This window comes from Ranitomeya imitator, chromosome 7 (assembly GCF_032444005.1).
Source record: "Ranitomeya imitator isolate aRanImi1 chromosome 7, aRanImi1.pri, whole genome shotgun sequence".
In the NCBI taxonomy this organism is placed as follows: Eukaryota; Metazoa; Chordata; class Amphibia; order Anura; family Dendrobatidae; genus Ranitomeya; species Ranitomeya imitator.
In genome coordinates, this window is record NC_091288.1 from 144623941 (window position 1) to 144637863 (window position 13923).

At 42.6% G+C, this 13923-nt stretch overlaps 1 protein-coding gene across 2 annotated transcripts in view; it reads left to right on the top strand.

The window, feature by feature from the left end:
* Positions 1-13923, top strand: part of DNAH7 (dynein axonemal heavy chain 7) — a 560306-nt gene that overhangs the window by 257795 nt on the left and 288588 nt on the right. For both annotated transcript variants that reach the window (XM_069733889.1, XM_069733890.1), the window contains one exon: positions 12936-13034. In XM_069733889.1, coding sequence (XP_069589990.1) covers positions 12936-13034 — 99 coding nt within the window. The remainder of the gene's footprint in view (positions 1-12935; positions 13035-13923) is intronic.

A 13923-nucleotide genomic window follows, 5' to 3' on the forward strand; every position in this document is an offset into this window, starting at 1 on the left:
CTCCTATGCACTCCTCTCCCCTCTGCATGTCTTTTCCCATTGCACACACAACTCAATGCCTGCGATAACAGGAGCTGCGGGGGTCGTGCTGTATTATGGCATTATGTGTGATCTATATGACGGTATTATGTGATCTGTATGGTGGTATTATGCTTGATCAGTATTGTGAGAATTATATGGTGGTATTATGTGAGATCTATGTGGCGGCATTGTAAGAAGTATGTGGCGGTATTATGTGACAACACTGGCAGTATTATGTGTGATCTATATGGTGGTATTATGTGAGAACACTATGGCGGTATTATGTGTGATCTATATGGCGGTATATTAGAACACTGGTGGTATTATGTGTTACCTATATGGCGGTATTATGTGAGAACACTATGGCGGTATTATGTGTGATCTATATGGCGGAATGTGAGAACACTGGCGGTATTATGTGTGATCTATATGGTGGTATTATGTGAGAACACTATGGCGGTATTATGTGTGATCTATATGGCGGTATGTGAGAACACTGGCGGTATTATGTGTGATCTATATGGTGGTATTATGTGAGAACACTATGGCAGTATTATGTGTGATCTATATGGCGGTATGTGAGAACACTTTCAGTATTATGTGTGATCTATATGGTGGCATTATGTGAGAACATTATGGTGGTATTATGTGTGATCTATATGGTGGTATGTGAGAACACTGGCGGTATTATGTGTGATCTATATGGTGGTATTATGTGAGAACACTATGGCGGTATTATGTGTGATCTATATGGCGGTATGTGAGAACACTGGCGGTATTATGTGTGCTCTATATGGTGGTATTATGTGAGACCACTATGGTGGTATTATGTGTAATCTATATGGCGGTATTTGAGAACACTGGCGGTATTATGTGTGATCTATATGGTGGTATTATGTGAGAACTATATGATAGTATTGTGTGATCTATTTGATAGTATTGTGTGTGATCTATATGGTGGTGTTATGTGTGATCTATATGGCGGTATTATGTGAGAACACTATGGCAGTATTATCTTCAGAAAGGGGACCCATTCTATGGTGGTTCTGGCTGAGCAGCTGCACGCGGGTCTGGGGTAATAGAGGGGGCAGCATGACCTCCAGTTAGGTGCAGTCAGGGGAAGGCTGGTGAGGAAGAGAGGGGTCTCATTTTTATCGTTACTATATGGCTACATTTCCTTCCCAGCGTCACCCCGTACTTCGCCTGTCGCCTCGCTTTCACACATTGCCAGGACAGGATGGGGAAGACAGGATCTGAGGAGGGGAATGGGGTCTGCATGCAAAGCCTGGATCAGAACAGGCCATCAATCCACAGAAATGTTTCCTGGATTTTTGTGGAGCAGACAAGCAGACGGTCCATCCATGTGTATAAAAGACAGCGCTCTATGTACAATCCCTGGCTGCTCCGCACACCGAACAGGGGGCCCCCATAGACCTGCACACTGCTCTCCAATTCTGCCCGCTACAGATAGGGGGAGTCGAGACCATATCTCAAACTTTGCTTTATTCATATCCTCGAGGGGGTATATGTTGTCTTCAAGATCTTTTATTGGATTTTGGTTAATTTCAATGCACAAATACTTTAATTTTTGTACTACTTTTAATACTATTGACATAACTACCGATTTGCTCCCGACAATTCTCCAAAGCAATTACTAAGGTCAATCGCTCTAGGAGGGGACTGTCCAATCTTATCCAGGAAGAGCACCAAGTCATCAGCATATCATCCTACCTTATCCACACTAGAATTTATGTCAATTCCCTCCACCAAATGAATGATCTTGTCTAATTTTCAGTGCAATTGGTTCAATCGCCAGTGCAAAGAGAATAGGGAAAAGTGGGCAGCCCTGTCTGGTCCCTCTATTCAGATAGAAATATTCCGATAATACGCCATTTACCAGTATATTACCTCGGCATGTGATATAACAATTCAATCCATTTGCAAAATTTAAGAGAGAAGCCAAATTTCAGAAGCACCCGTTGCAAGAATGTGCACTCTAATGAATCCAAGGCCTTTGCAGTATCTAAAGAGGCTATTGCCCAAGGTCTTTTATACTTATGGCCTATCTTCGTCAGAACTTGCACCCTTCTAATATTAGAGGAGGTAGATCTTCCTGGCATAAACCAGTCTGGTCCTCATGTATAATGCCCAGTATTACTGCCTTCGGTCTATTAGCAATAAGTTTCGTAACAATTTTATAGCCAGTATTGAGCAAGGATATGGGACGATAAGAACTACACTCCTCAGCCGGCTTGTCAGGCTTTGGAATCATCACAATAGTAATAAAAGGATTGGGGGAGCGAGTGTCCTGCAAGTGCTTCAGAAAGGCTCTACAACAGAACTGGGCCCAACTGGTCTAAATATCTTTTATATAGCTCCGTGGGCATATTCAAAGAGTATTTGACGCGGTTTTTGATGTATATTTAGGAGTAGAATCTATTTGTAAATCCTCTTAAAAAAATCAGTGTGGACGTACCAAGAAGCTACATTTCCACCAGGGCTGATGTTAGGGGTAGGAAAACTAGGCATTTGCCTAGGACCCCCATTCCCCCAGGGGACCCCAGCCAGTGGAATGTTCTCGATGCCAGCAACATCTCTGTTCCCCCCTTATTGCGCATTCAACTGTATCAGCATCATACTGTAGATGCCGATATAGTTGAAATCAGTGATGGGGGAGAGAGCGTTTGGTGACACTCCCTCTCCCATTATTCATTTTCTGCTTCTGACATAGCGGGTGCAATGACATCACTTCATTGCGTGCCACGTTTCGGCGATCAGTGGAGCTGCTAAGTAGATATGCTCCAGAGACCGGAGCAGTGCGGCAATGGGGAGAGGTGAGTATGTATTTATTTATTTTTAAATCAGTGATTACGTCTTGCCCATAATACTGAAGTAATATGTTGTTTCCATTATACTATATGTGTACTGCATTATGCTTTATGGGGCTGCATTATACTCTATGATGCTGCATTACACTCTATGGAGGGCTACGTTATTCTCTATAGGGGCTGCATTATACTCTATAGGGGCTGCATTATACTTTTTAAGGCTGCATTATACTCTATGGAGGGCTACATTATACTCTATGGGGGCTGCATTATAATCTATGGGAGCTGCATTATACTCTATGAGGGCTGTTTTATACTCAAGGACTATAGGGAGTGCATTATACTCTGTACTTTATGGAGGCTGTATTATACTCTGTGTGATATATGGAGGCTGCATTATAATCAACAAGGACTATTGGAAGTGCATTATACTTTATAGGGACTGCAATATACTCTATGGAGGACTGTGAGGAATGCATTATACTGCATGGAGGACTATGGGGAATGCATTATACTATGTGAAGGACTATGGGTGCATTATACTTTGAAGAGTGCATTGTAATATATGGAGGCCTATGGGGGTACATTATACAATATATGGAGGACTATGGGGAGTTAATCATACTGTATGGAGGACTATGAGTTGCATTATACTATATGGAAGACTATTGGGTGCATTATATTAGATGGAGGGATATGAAATGCATTTTACTAAATTGAAGACTATCAGATGTGTATTGTACTATATGAAGGACTATGGGGAGAGCATTATACTATATGGAGGACTATGGGAAATACATTACACTATATAGAGGACTATGGGGTGTGCATTATGCTAAATGTAGGACTATGGGACATACATTATACTATATGGAGGACTATGGGAAGTATATTATGCTATATGGAGGACTGGCGTGTAGCAAATGTGGTGCCAATATTCAAAAATGGGACAAAAACTGAACTCGGAATTATAGGCCAGTAAGCTTAACCTCTACTGTGGGTAAAATCCTGGAGGGCATTCTATGGGATGCTATGCTGGAGTATCTGAAGAGGAATAACATCATGACCCAATATCAGCATAGGTTTACTAGGGACCATTCCTGTCAGACTAATCTGATCAATTTCTATGAAGAGGCAAGTTCCGGACTGGACCAAGGGAACCCAGTGGACGTAGTGTACATGGACTTTTCAAAAGCCTTTGATATGGTGCCACACAAATGGTTGATACATAAAATGAGAATAATGGGGATAGGAGAAAATATGTGTAAGTGGGTTGAGAGCTGGCTCAGGGATAGGAAACAAAGGGTTGTTATTAGTGGAGCACACTCGGACTGGGTCGCGGTTAGCAGGGGGTACTATAGGGGTCAGTATTGGGCCCTCTTCTTTTTAACATATTTATTAATGACCTTGTAGGAGGCATACAGAGCAGAATTTCAATATTTGCAGATGACCCTAAACTCTGCAGGGTAATCAATACAGAGGAGGACAATTTTATATTACAGGATGATTTACGTAAACTAGAAGCTTGGGCTGATAAATGGCAAATGAGCTTTAATGGGGATAAATGTAAGGCCATGCACTTGGGTAGAAGTAATAAGATGTATAACTATGTGCCTAATTCTAAAACTCTGGGCAAAACCGTCAATGAAAAAGACCTGGGTGTATGGGTGGATGACAAACTCACATTTAGTGGCCAGTGTCAGGCAGCTGCTACAAAGGCAAATAAAATAATGGGATGCATTAAAAGAGGCATAGATGCACATGAGGAGAACATAATTTTACCTCTATACAAGTCAATAGTTCGACCACACTTAGAATACTGTGTACAGTTGTGGTCTCCGCTGTATAAGAAAGACATAGCTGAACTAGAGCGGGTGCAGAGAAGAGCGACCAAGGTTATTAGAGGACTGGGGGGTCTGCAATACCAAGATAGGTTATTACACTTGGGGCTATTTAGTTTGCAAAAGCGAAGACTAAGGGGTGATCTTATTTTAATGTATAAATATATGAGGGGACAGTACAAAGACCTTTCTGATGATCTTTTTAATCATAGACCTGAGACAGGGACAAGGGCGCATCCTCTACATCTGGAGGAAAGAAGGTTTAAGCATAATAACAGACGCAGATTCTTTACTGTAAGAGCAGTGAGACTATGGAACTCTCTGCCGTATGATTTTGTAATGAGTGATTCATTACTTAAATTTAAGAGGGGACTGGATGCCTTTATTGAAAAGTATAATGTTACAGGTTATATATACTAGATTCCTTCATAGGGTGTTGATCCAGGGAACTAGTCTGATTGCCGTATGTGTAGTTGGGAAGGAATTTTTTTCCCCAATGCGGAGCTTACTCTTTGCCACATGGGTTTTTTTGCCTTCCTCTGTATCAACATGTTAAGGCATGTTAGGTTAGGCTATTGGTTGAACTAGATGGACTTAAAGTCTTCCTTCAACCTTAATAACTATGTTACTATGTTACTATGGGGAGTGTATTATACTATATGGAGGACTATGAGGTGTGCATTATACTATATGGAAGACTATGGAGTGCATTATACTAAACGAGCAAAATGCTGCCTATTCATTGAGTGATTAGATTGTTTGAGCCGCAACAGAAATCATTGTTCTCAGCAGCACATCGCCCAGGGAAAACTGCAGATATGTTGCTAATAACATGATACTGTATCAGGACAGATTGATCTACTAGTGATCATTCAGTGCTCATCATTCTTCTTCAGATGTAAAGAGGCCAGGAAACAAGCGTGGAAATACTTCAATATTGTCTATCACGTTCGTTTAACGGCCAGAACTCAGTGCATGTAAATACAGCCTAAATATTTCTGAGTGATGGTGCAATATGTGAGCATTTCGGGCCCTATTTTGGCCCAGGGCCCCACTTTGTCTAAAACTGGCCCTGATCCCCACAATGAGTATTTGGTGACAGGCATTGTTCACAGGGTGACAGTGCTCTTCATGAATCTATCTATTTATCTATCTCACATATAAAATTTTACTTGTACAAACTTTAAATCAGAGGTGACATGTACAGACAATATCAGACGTTACTGAGCAATAAATTATTCAACAATTCAAATACATTATTCAAATAACATATATATACACTGCTCAAAAAAATAAAGGGAACACTAAAATCCCACAACCTAGATATCACTGAATGAAATATTCCAGTTGTAAATCTTTAATCATTACACAGTCGAATATGTTGAGAACAATAAAGCCTAAAAATGATCAACATAAATTACAACTAATATCCCACGGAGGTCTGGAGTTGGAATGATGCTCAAAATCAAAGTGGAAAACAAAGTTACAGGCTGATCCAACTTCAGTGGAAATGCCTCAAGACAAGGAAATGATGCTCAGTAGTGTGTGTGGCCTCCACGTGCCTTTATGACCTCCCTACAATGCCTGGGCATGCTCCAGATGAGGCGGCAGATGGTTTTCTGAGGGATCTCCTCCGAGACCTGGACTAAAGCATCCGCCAACTCCTGGACAGTCTGTGGTGCAACGTGACGTTGGTGGATGGTGCGAGACATGTCCCAGATGTCTTCAATCGGATTCAGGTCTGGGTAATGGGCGGGCCAGTCCACAGCTTCATTTCCTTCATCTTGCAGGAACTGCTGACACACTCCAGCCACATGAGGTCTGGCATTGTCCTGCATTAGGAGGAACCCAGGGCCAACTGCATCAGCATATTTTCTCAAAAGGCGTCTGAGGATTTTATCTCGGTACCTAATGGCAGTCAGGCTACCTCTGGTGAGCACTTGGATGGCTGTGTGGCCCTCCAAAGAAATGCCACCCCTCACCAATACTGACCCACTGCCAAATCGGTCATGCTGAAGGATGTTGCAGGCAGCAGATCACTCTCCATGGTGTCTCCAGGCTCTTGACAAGAGCTCCCTGTCCTCTCCAACAGCTGCAGGTATCTTTCTTTGCAATCAGAAAAAATGTAAAACCTGTCCATTTATAATGACCACCCACGGACAAGATAAAGATCCCCAATTCACATCAGAACTACAAGATACCAGGTACTGCGTCACTTCTAATGTGGTGCCCCACAAATGGATAGAAAGAACCACTCCAAAATACTGCACACCACTATATAAATATATATAAAGAGGCAAACTTTTATTGATCAAAAAATATATAAAAACACTTAAAAAATACATGTATACAACAAAATCCCCAGTGATCCTGCCAAAATAGTAGAGGTCATAATATACATCACAGAGATACTCAAATAATATACATGATAATAATGAGAACATGACATTAAATATTAAAGATGCCAAACAAACTCACCCCGGAGCGGCATAAACCGATGGGCAATAACTGTGATAGTAGAACCAACCATATATCCAGAATTCCCTAAAGCATATAAACCAGATATACCTGTATGCTAACACAATGGTAATCTGTCAGTAGTCAAAAGACAGCAGCATAGAGGAAAGCAAAAAGAGAGGTCAGTATTGCACCAAAAGCCAAAAGGCACAAGAAGTCAAGAAGTCCGGATAAAAGACTGTGCCAGAATACGATACCGCAGCCTAATGTCAGCAAGAATAAGCAGAGCCCATGTGTAACGCAGCCAAGATGGAAAACGCTGCAGTCGGGGGAGAGACAAGGCAAGGCAGAGATCAGCGTGGGGAAAAGCCCAACGCGTGTCGCCATTGCAAAGACGGCTTCGTCAAGGGAAGATGTCAAATGTGGTGTCTAATGTGGTGTACCTAATTATTTGTACTAAATGTCCAACTGGGGGTCTGTATGTGGGGGAGACAGGGCAGAAACTGAGAACAAGGATGAACTCTCATCGCTATACAATAAGAGAAAAAAGAATGGATCTACCTGTGGCAATACATTTTTGTCTCCCATATCATAACATTATGGACATGAAATTACTTGTGTTAAAAGGTAGCTTCAAATCTCAGAGAGACAGAAGAGTCTGGGAATATAAACTGATGACGACTAGGGTTGAGCGAAACGGATCGTTCATTTTCTAAAGTCGCCGACTTTTGGCAAAGTCGGGTTTCATGAAACCCGACCCGATCCCTGTGTGGGGTCGGCCATGCGGTACGCCAAAGTCGCGTTTCGTATGACGCGCTTGGCGCCATTTTTTCAGCCAATGAAGGAGCGTGGGCAGAGTGATGACATAGGTCTTAGGGGCGTGGACGCCTATCGTCATCTTGTTGCTTGTGCGCTGTAGCGATTTGAAATGTGTAACACCAGCTTTTCTGAGAGAGAGAGAGAGAAAAAAAAATTCCCATTGACTTTGCATTGGGTTTCATGTTTCGGTCGATCCCCGACTTTTCGCCATAATCGGCCGATTTCACTCGACTCGACTTTAGAGATAGTCGGGTTTTGCGAAACCTGACTCGACCCTAAAAAAGTAAAAGTCGCTCAACCCTAATGACGACCTTTCACAGTCTCACTGCAGGAACGAATGTGTCGCACGGATTTATGTCTTTTTACATCAACTAAGGAACTTGCCCCTCAGACTATGAGGGGTCATCACAACAGAGACCCTAATCAGAGGACAATAAAACATTCCTTATCTAAGAGCTGGCCCAATATTTATGGACATAAATGTTTATCACTCATGATAATTCTGCTTCATGTCACCTGTCTTATCCATGGTTTCCCCCCCTTTTTTCTCTCTCTATACTGTGCATAAATATGTGATTCTTCAGAATTTGATTTAGTCTTTGCCTGATGTAGAGACCTGTGTTGTCTCGAAAGCTTGCAATTTGTTACCACCTTTTCAGTTAGCCATTAAAAGGTATCAACCATTGAGGACTCTCCATTCTAAATATTTTTCTATCTACTGGCTAACACGGTACCAAGATATATATCTTTCCTGTATCAAGGATTGTTTGTCCATTGTCTCTAAAGGTACCGTCACACTTAGCGACGCTGCAGCGATACCGACAACGATCCGGATCGCTGCAGCGTCGCTGTTTGGTCGCTGGAGAGCTGTCACACAGACAGCTCTCCAGCGACCAACGATGCTGGTAACCAGGGTAAACATCGGGTAACTAAGCACAGGGCCGCGCTTAGTAACCCGATGTTTACCCTGGTTACCATCCTAAAAGTAAAAAAAACAAACACTACATACTTACCTACAGCCTTCTGTCCTCCAGCGCTGTGCTCTGCACTCCTCCTGTACTGGCTGTGAGCACAGCGGCCGGAAAGCAGAGCGGTGACGTCACCGCTCTGCTTTCCGGCTGACCGACGCTCACAGCCAGAGCAGGAGGAGTGCAGAGCACAGCGCTGGAGGACAGAAGGCTGTAGGTAAGTATGTAGTGTTTGTTTTTTTTACTTTTAGGATGGTAACCAGGGTAAACATCGGGTTACTAAGCGCGGCCCTGCGCTTAGTTACCCGATGTTTACCCTGGTTACCAGTGAAGACATCGCTGAATCGGTGTCACACACGCCGATTCAGCGATGTCTGCGGGGAGTCCAGCGACCAAATAAAGTTCTGGACTTTCTTCCCCGACCAGCGACAGCACAGCAGGGGCCTGATCGCTGCTGCCTGTCACACTGGACGATATCGCTAGCGAGGACGCTGCAACGTCACGGATCGCTAGCGATATCGTCTAGTGTGACGGTACCTTAACATCATTTCCTCTCTCTATCTGAAACTGTATCTCTCCAAAACTGAACTTCTTGTGTTTCTTCCCTCCACTAACCTAACTCTGCCTGATATTGAAATTACCTTGGAGGATTCAACCATAGCTCCCAAACAGTATGCCTGCTGCTTTGGGGTTATATTTGACAGGGAATTTTCCTTTATTCCCTATATCCAATCGCTCACTCACTCATGTCATCTGAATCTTAAAAACATCTACAAAATCCGACCTTTTTTCACCTTTGAAATTGCTAAAAACTCTTTCTGTCGCTCTTATTCATTCTCATCTGGACTATTGAAACTCTATTCTGATTGGTCTCCCTCTTAATAAACTCTCTCCTCTCCAATCCATCCTGAGTGCGGCAGCCAGGGTTGTATTTCTGTCCAGCTGCTTCTCCGATGCCTCCATCTTGTGCCAGATATTACACTGGTTGCCCATTCACTACAGAAAAAATATAAACTCATATCTCTCACCTACAAAGCCCTCCACAGTTCTGCACTACCCTATAGCTCCTCGCTCATTACTGTCTATCGCTCTACACGTGCCCTCCGTTCTGAAACAGACCCAAGACTAACATCCTCCATAATCCGAACCTCCAGATGATCTGACTGATATACCTAGCCCCCACATTTTTAAGTTTGCTTTAAAAACACATTTCATTAAACAAGCCTATCATTTCGAACAGTGGGGGGAAATAAGTATTTGATCCCTTGCGGATTTTGTAAGTTTGCCCATTTTAACATTGAGAGTCAGAATATCAAAAATAAAATCCAGAAAATCACATTGTATAAATTATATAAATGTATTTACATTTTGCAGTGAGAAATAAGTGTTTGATTCCTCTTGCAAACTAGACTTAATAGTTGGTGGCAAAACCTTTGTTGGCAAGCACAGCAGTCAGACGTTTTTTATAGCTGATGATGAGGTTTGCGCACGTCAGGAGGAAGTTTGGTCCACTTCTCTGCAGATTCTCTCTAAGTCATTAAGATTTTGAGGCTGTTGCTTCGCAACTTGGACCTTCAACTCTCTCCGTAAGTTTTGTATGAGATTAACGGCTGGACACTGGCTAGGCCACTCCATGACCTTAATGCTTCTTTTTGAGCCACTCCTTTGTTGCCTTAGCTGTATGTTTTGGGTCATTGTCTTGCTGGAATACAAAGCCACAACCCATTTTTAATGTCCTGGCAGAGGGAAGGAGGTCGTCACTCAGGATTTTACAGTACATGGCTCCATCCATTCTCCCATTGATGCGGTGAAGTAGTCCTGTGCCCTTAGCAGAGAAACACCCCAAAACATGTTTTCACCTCCATGCTTGACAGTGGGGACTGTGTTCTTTGAGTCATAGGTATCATTTATCTTCCTCCAAACATGGCGAGTTGAGCTAATGCCAAATACCTCAATTTTGGTCTCCTCTGACCACAACAGCACCTTCTCACAATCACTCACAGAATCATCCATGTGTTCATTGGCAAACTTCTGATGGGCCTGCACATGTGCCTTCTTGAGCAGGGGGACCTTGAGGGCACTGCAGGATTCTCAAGCCTTTACAGCGTAATGTGTTACCAGTGTTTTTCTTGGTGACTGTGTTTACAGCAGCCTTGAGATCATTAAAAAGTTCCCCCTGTGTAGTTTTAGGCTGATCTCTCACCTTCCTCATGATCAAGGATACCCCACGAGGTGAGATTTTGCATGGTGTCCCAGATCTATGTCGTTTGGCAGTCATTTTGTATTTCTTCCATTTTCTTACTATTGTACCAACAGTTGTCTCCTTCTCACCAAGTGTCTTACTTATGTTTTTTTGGAGCCCATTCGAGCTTTGTGCAGGTCTATGAACTTGTCCCTCACATCCTTATAAAGCTCTTTGGTTTTGTCCATGTTGTAGAGGTTAGAGTCTGATAAATAAATTGAGTCTGTGGACAGGAATCTTTTATAAAGCTAACTGTGTAAGAGAGCTGTCTTTAATGCAGGTAACAAGTTGATTAGGAGCGTGTGACTGGTCTGTAGGAGCCCGAACTCTTAATGGTAGGTAGGGGATCAAATACTTATTTCTCACAGCAAAATGCAAATAAATGTATATAATTTATATAATGTGAGTTGCTGGATCAGCATCAGCAAAGTATCAAATACTTATTTCCTCCACTGTAACGCTTCCTTATTTCCTCCTTCTAAATATTATTCAGAAGCTGCTCCCTGCTATTCATCTGTGTCCACACCCTCCATGCACATGATAACTGCACTCTATAATTGCATTTAAACGCACGGGCTGGTGACCGGATCATGCAGCGTTATATAAAAATCCTTGTTTATTACAATTGCCAGGCCTGAAATAACAAGCACTTTTCACCTATTGTGTCCCCTCCATTTCTTGTAGATTGTAAGCTTACGAGCAGGAACCTCACTCCTAATTCAGGAAATTGAGTTGAGGATTTGGTAAAGACTTATGGTATATTGTCCTCAATGCTGAAAAATTCAGGAAGATACTTATTCATCATTCAGTACCATCAATGCGGCTTCTCATTGGATCCACATTTATTCTGCAACAGGCCAAACATACACCCAGTGTCATTAAAAACTATCTTCCCAGTAAAGTCCTGGATGTGATAATATGGCCACCATAAAGCCATGATCTCAACATCCTCTAGTCTGGTATTACACATAGAGACAGAAGGATTTGCATAAGGCCACATACATAGAAGATACCGTTTGTGGTCAATTCTGGATTATAGTGGAACAATCTCCCTTTTGAATTCCTTCAAAAACTATGTGCTAGTGTACCAAGAAGAACTGATGCTTCATTGAAGGCAAAGGGTGGTCACTCAAAATATTAAACTGATATATACCTATACTGCTCAAAACTGAAATTGCAACACCAAGAAGAAAATGTTGTGGAACTATGGAAATTACAGGACTGATAGACATGTATGATTTGCCCTTGATAAAAAAACGGTATAATGGTAACAACATTTTCGAAAAACCTCTTGTTTATTCAGTACTGGATATGAGCACCACACACAGAACTACACCCACTTGCATGCTTTGTCTGCTATTAATAAGGTTATTAATGGTTGTCTGAGAAATGTTCTGCCACGCTGAATTCACTTTGGCACACAAATCATCAAGATCCTCTTCATTGAATGGCAGCATCTGACTAAGCACCCCCCGCACCAAGTCCAGTGTGAATAACACTGGTCCTAATGTATCGGAGCCATGGTCTTCTGACTAAGTCTCTGGCTGCTGTGTATAGAACCTTCCTTATAGTACCTGGGATGAAGGGATGTATTGTTTTATGAGCACATCTGATTCTTATACCGTTTCCATTTATTTGCCATGGTCATTGGCAATATAAAGTGTTAGTAGATTTCTCTATGCCCATGTACCTAAATTGTTTTCATAGGTCCTAAGCGTTAATTATTTAATGTTTACATTGATTAATTTATATTTTACAGCTGAAATACCCAAATGAAAATGAAGAGATTTTGCTCCTTAGATCTATAATTGATGTAAATTTGCCAAAATTTCTGTCCCACGATCTGCCTCTTTTTGAGGTAAGTCCTACAATCTATATATATAATTGTCTAAGGGTTTTTCCGTCTGTCTGTCTGTCTGTCTGTCTGTCTGTCCTGGAAATCCCTGCTCTCTGATTGGTCGAGGCCGCCGGGCCTCGACCAATCAGAGACCGGCACAGCATCGACGTAGAAATCCCGCGTCTTTGATTGGTCGACGCCACCAGGCCTCGACCAATCAGCGACGGGCACAGCGACGATGATGTCATAAAAGACGTAGACATCCCGCGTCTCTGATTGGTCGAGGCCGCCAGGCCTCGACCAATCAGCAACGTGCACAGCGACGATTATGTCATAATGGTTGCCATGGCGACGATGATGTCATAAAGGTTGCCTCGACCAATCAGCGACGGGCACAGTCTGCCGCGAATTCTGGAATCATCATTGTCCATATATTACAGGGACATGCATATTCTAGAATACCCGATGCGTTAGAATCGGGCCACAATCTAGTCTATATATATAATTGCCTAAGGGTTTTTCTGTCTGTCTGTCTCTCCTGTCCTGGAAATCCCGCGTCTCTGATTGGTCGAGGCCGCTAGGCCTCGACCAATCAGCGACGGGCACAGCGACGATGTCATAAAGGACATAGACATCCCGCGTCTGATTGGTCGAGGCCGCCAGGCCTTGACCAATCAGCAACGGGCACAGCGACGATGATGTCATAATGGTTGCCATGGCGACGATGATGTCATAAAGGTTGCCTTGATCAATCAGCGACGGACACAGTCTGCCGCGAATTCATCATTATTCATATACTACGGGGACATGCATATTCTAGAATACCCGATGCGTTAGAATCGGGCCACAATCTAGTTCTTAATATAGTTGTCCAAAAACCAATATCATGCTAATGAGGGTAAATAAAGAA